Source organism: Littorina saxatilis, linkage group LG15 (genome assembly GCF_037325665.1).
Source record: "Littorina saxatilis isolate snail1 linkage group LG15, US_GU_Lsax_2.0, whole genome shotgun sequence".
Taxonomy (NCBI): Eukaryota; Metazoa; Mollusca; class Gastropoda; order Littorinimorpha; family Littorinidae; genus Littorina; species Littorina saxatilis.
Genome location: NC_090259.1, coordinates 8,888,778 through 8,891,932, shown reverse-complemented (window position 1 = coordinate 8,891,932; position 3,155 = coordinate 8,888,778). Strand labels below are relative to the sequence as shown.

General features: G+C 46.1%; 1 protein-coding gene across 1 annotated transcript in view; it reads left to right on the top strand.

Moving 5' to 3' along the window:
• Nucleotides 1-337: 337 nt before the first annotated feature.
• LOC138948455 (substance-P receptor-like) overlaps nucleotides 338-3,155 on the top strand; it is a 79,970-nt gene continuing 77,152 nt past the window's right edge. Inside the window, exon 1 of the mRNA XM_070320004.1 lies at nucleotides 338-2,698. Coding sequence (XP_070176105.1) covers nucleotides 1,892-2,698 — 807 coding nt within the window. The 5' untranslated portion in view covers nucleotides 338-1,891. The remainder of the gene's footprint in view (nucleotides 2,699-3,155) is intronic.

Here is a 3,155-nt window from a genome sequence, read left to right as displayed (position 1 = left end):
GTCTCGATTAGAAAGAAATAGTCCCATCCAATAGAGAGAGAGAGAGAGAGAGAGAGAGAGAGAGAGAGAGAGAGAGAGAGAGAGAGAGAGTGTGTGTGTGTGTGTGTGTGTGTGTGCGTGTATGTGTGTGTGTGTGTATGTGTGTGTGTGTGTGTGTGTGTGTGTGTGTGCGTGTGTGTGTGTGCGTGGTTGTGTGTGTGTGTGTGTGTGTGTGCCATGGAAGAACTAGCATCACAGCGTGTTTTGTTCTAGTTTGCGTCATGCAACATTTGAATTGTATTTGTTCTGTTTGTTTCAGTGAGTGTGACCAGCTTTTCCAGGATTCCTCTACCTAGCATAATCCTTGCATGTTTTGACAACGCGCGTGTCAACTTTGTAAACTGATATTTTTCATTGATCGTAATTTGTTTGGAGCAGAAGCAACACCGACTGTGTATTTCTCCGTGAAATTGTGACAAAAGACAGTACTGCTGTTGGTACTTTTTTGATACTTTAAATCATTCCGTGGAAAAGGCTACACATGTCGGGCATTATTGGTGTGAAGATACAAACAGAGGCTTGCACAACTACTGCTTTAAAGAACGAGTGAATGGAATCAAATCGATTTAAATCAATATAAATTCATGGATCTGGCGTATATGTGCTAGGACACAATTACACCCACCTTCTTTCTTGCTATTGTTCGAGGCTTGGTGGTACGACATTTAAAAAGGTTCACATCGTTCCAAGCACTTGGAGTCACATTCTTCGACGCACTTTAATTGTCGGAACAAACAGCGGGGCGTTGCTGTGGATTCAGAAGAAGGGAGCCTATTTCTTTTCGTTCGGATCAGAACTGATTTTTGAATCGAGGAACGTGGCAACGACCAAAGCAAAGAAGGAACAGTTCGCTGTCCTTGTGAGAAAACTGTGTCTTCTTGAGATTTGTGTGCAGGTCGAAAAACTGTGTCTTTATAAGTTGCGGTTCCTGTGGGGAAACTCCGCCTTTATAAGTCGCTGCGCGTGTTGAAAAATGTGTCTTTAAAAATCGCTCTTATTGTAACAAAAGAGAGTCTTCATTAGTTGCTGTGTTTGTCGGAACACTTTCTGCGTGTTGAATTTGTATTGTTGCAAGTGTATCGTTCTCATTGAAAACTTTTCACTTAACTAAATATTTAAAAAACAAACACTGTTCACTTCACAAGTCGCTGTGTGTGTGTGGGTCGGGTAAGCCATTGTCTTCATAAGATGAAATAACAAAAGGCAGTTCGCGATCTAAATGTAGACAACAATAAGTAAAAGTTGTGCGGAACCAGTGTCCTGGCTTCCAAGATAGTCAGACGCGGTGAATGAACAATCAACATGTTGTCTTCAAATGTCGCCCTCCTTGTGTAGTTGTTAGAAGGTGCTGTGCTCGTGAGGCAAAGGAATACCTTACCTGTCTCCAACATCTACCTTCCAATAACACAGTGGACTTTTCTGGGAACTGTTTGGGTTCATAAGTAGGACACTGTATCTTCAGAAGTGTCCACGGTTGTGAAGCAAAACACCAAATCCTAATCCCACCATGTCCCACAACGGGATCCACATTTCTGTGGAAAAGTTGCTGTTCCTGTGAGAAAACTGTTGTCTTTATAAGGCGTTTGAAGAATACCTAGCTGTCTTCAAACGTTGCTGTTCCTGTGAGAAAACTGTTGTCTTTATAAGGCGTTTGAAGAATACCTGGCTGTCTTCAAAAGTTGCTGTTCCTATGAGACAAACCCTCATACCCAATACCCATGAACGAAAAAGACTTTCCTGGGGAAACTTTGTCTTCATAAATAGCTGAGCTTGTGGGAAGACTGTATTTCATTAGCGTATTTTGACACCGAGGACCATTCTGCCAGTCCCCACTTCCCCCCATCACCCCCCAATGAACATAATGGACTCGACCATCGAGCGGAGCTTCATCCTGGTCCGCAACGACACGTACCGCTACAACTGTAGCGCGGCGGGGGAGGAGGGGGGAGAGAACCTGAGCATGGCCACCAACATGACCACCCAGAACCCCTACGATGTCCCCACCGGGCTCATATGTCTCCTGGCTTTTCTCTACGGCTCCATCAGCCTGCTAGCCGTCCTCGGCAACTCTCTCGTCATCGTCATCATCGTCCGCAACCGTCGCATGCACACCGTCACCAACATCTTCATCGCGAACTTAGCCGTTGCGGACGTCATCATCGGGATGTTCTCCATCCCGTTCCAGTTCCAAGCGGCGTTGCTGCAGCGCTGGGTCCTGGCTGACTTCATGTGCTCGCTGGCTCCGATGGTCCAGGTCATCTCCGTCAATGTTAGCATCTTTACGCTAACCGTCATCGCCATGGACCGCTACATCGCGGTCCTCCACCCGTTCCGCGCAGGGTGTTCTCCCAAGTCCGCAGCCATCATCATCACCGTCACCTGGGTGCTGGCCATCGTCCTGTCCCTCCCCTACCCGATGTATTACTGGGTAGACACCATGCCGGATAGGGACTCTCCTTGGTGCAGCCTCCACCCTCCTCCGCAGTTCCCCAACTTCTTCGTGTACTACACGTGTTTCCTGGTGGCGCTGCAGTACCTGTTTCCCTTGCTGGTGATCTCCTTCTGCTACTGCCGCATCGCCTGGCACATCTGGGGGTCACGGCGACCTGGGACCAACCTCAACACCACGGAGGATGTGAGAGGCAGGAATAAGAGAAAGGTCAGTGGAGGAGGGGGGTTGTGTTTTGTGTTGTTGTTGTTGTTGTTGTTGTTGTTGTTGTTGTTGGTTGATTGAGTTTTTCTTTTTGTGTTTTTCTTTCTTTCTCTCTTTCGTTCTTTCTTGTTATCTTAATTTCGATCTTTCTTTCTTTCTCTCTTTCTCTCTTTCTTTTTTCGTTGTCTCGATTTTTCTTTCTTTTGTTGTCTCTGTCCATCTGTAAGTCTGTCTCTGTCTTCTTTTTATATTTAGTCAAGTTTTGACTAAATATTTTAACATCGAGGGGGAATCGAAACGAGGGTCGTGGTGTATGTGCGTGTGTGCGTGCGTGTGTGTGTGTGCGTGTGTGTGTGTGTGTGTGTGTAGAGCGATTCAGACTAAACTACTGGACCGATCTTTATGAAATTTGACATGAGAGTTCCTGGGTATGAAATCCCCGAACGTTGTTTTCATTTTTTTG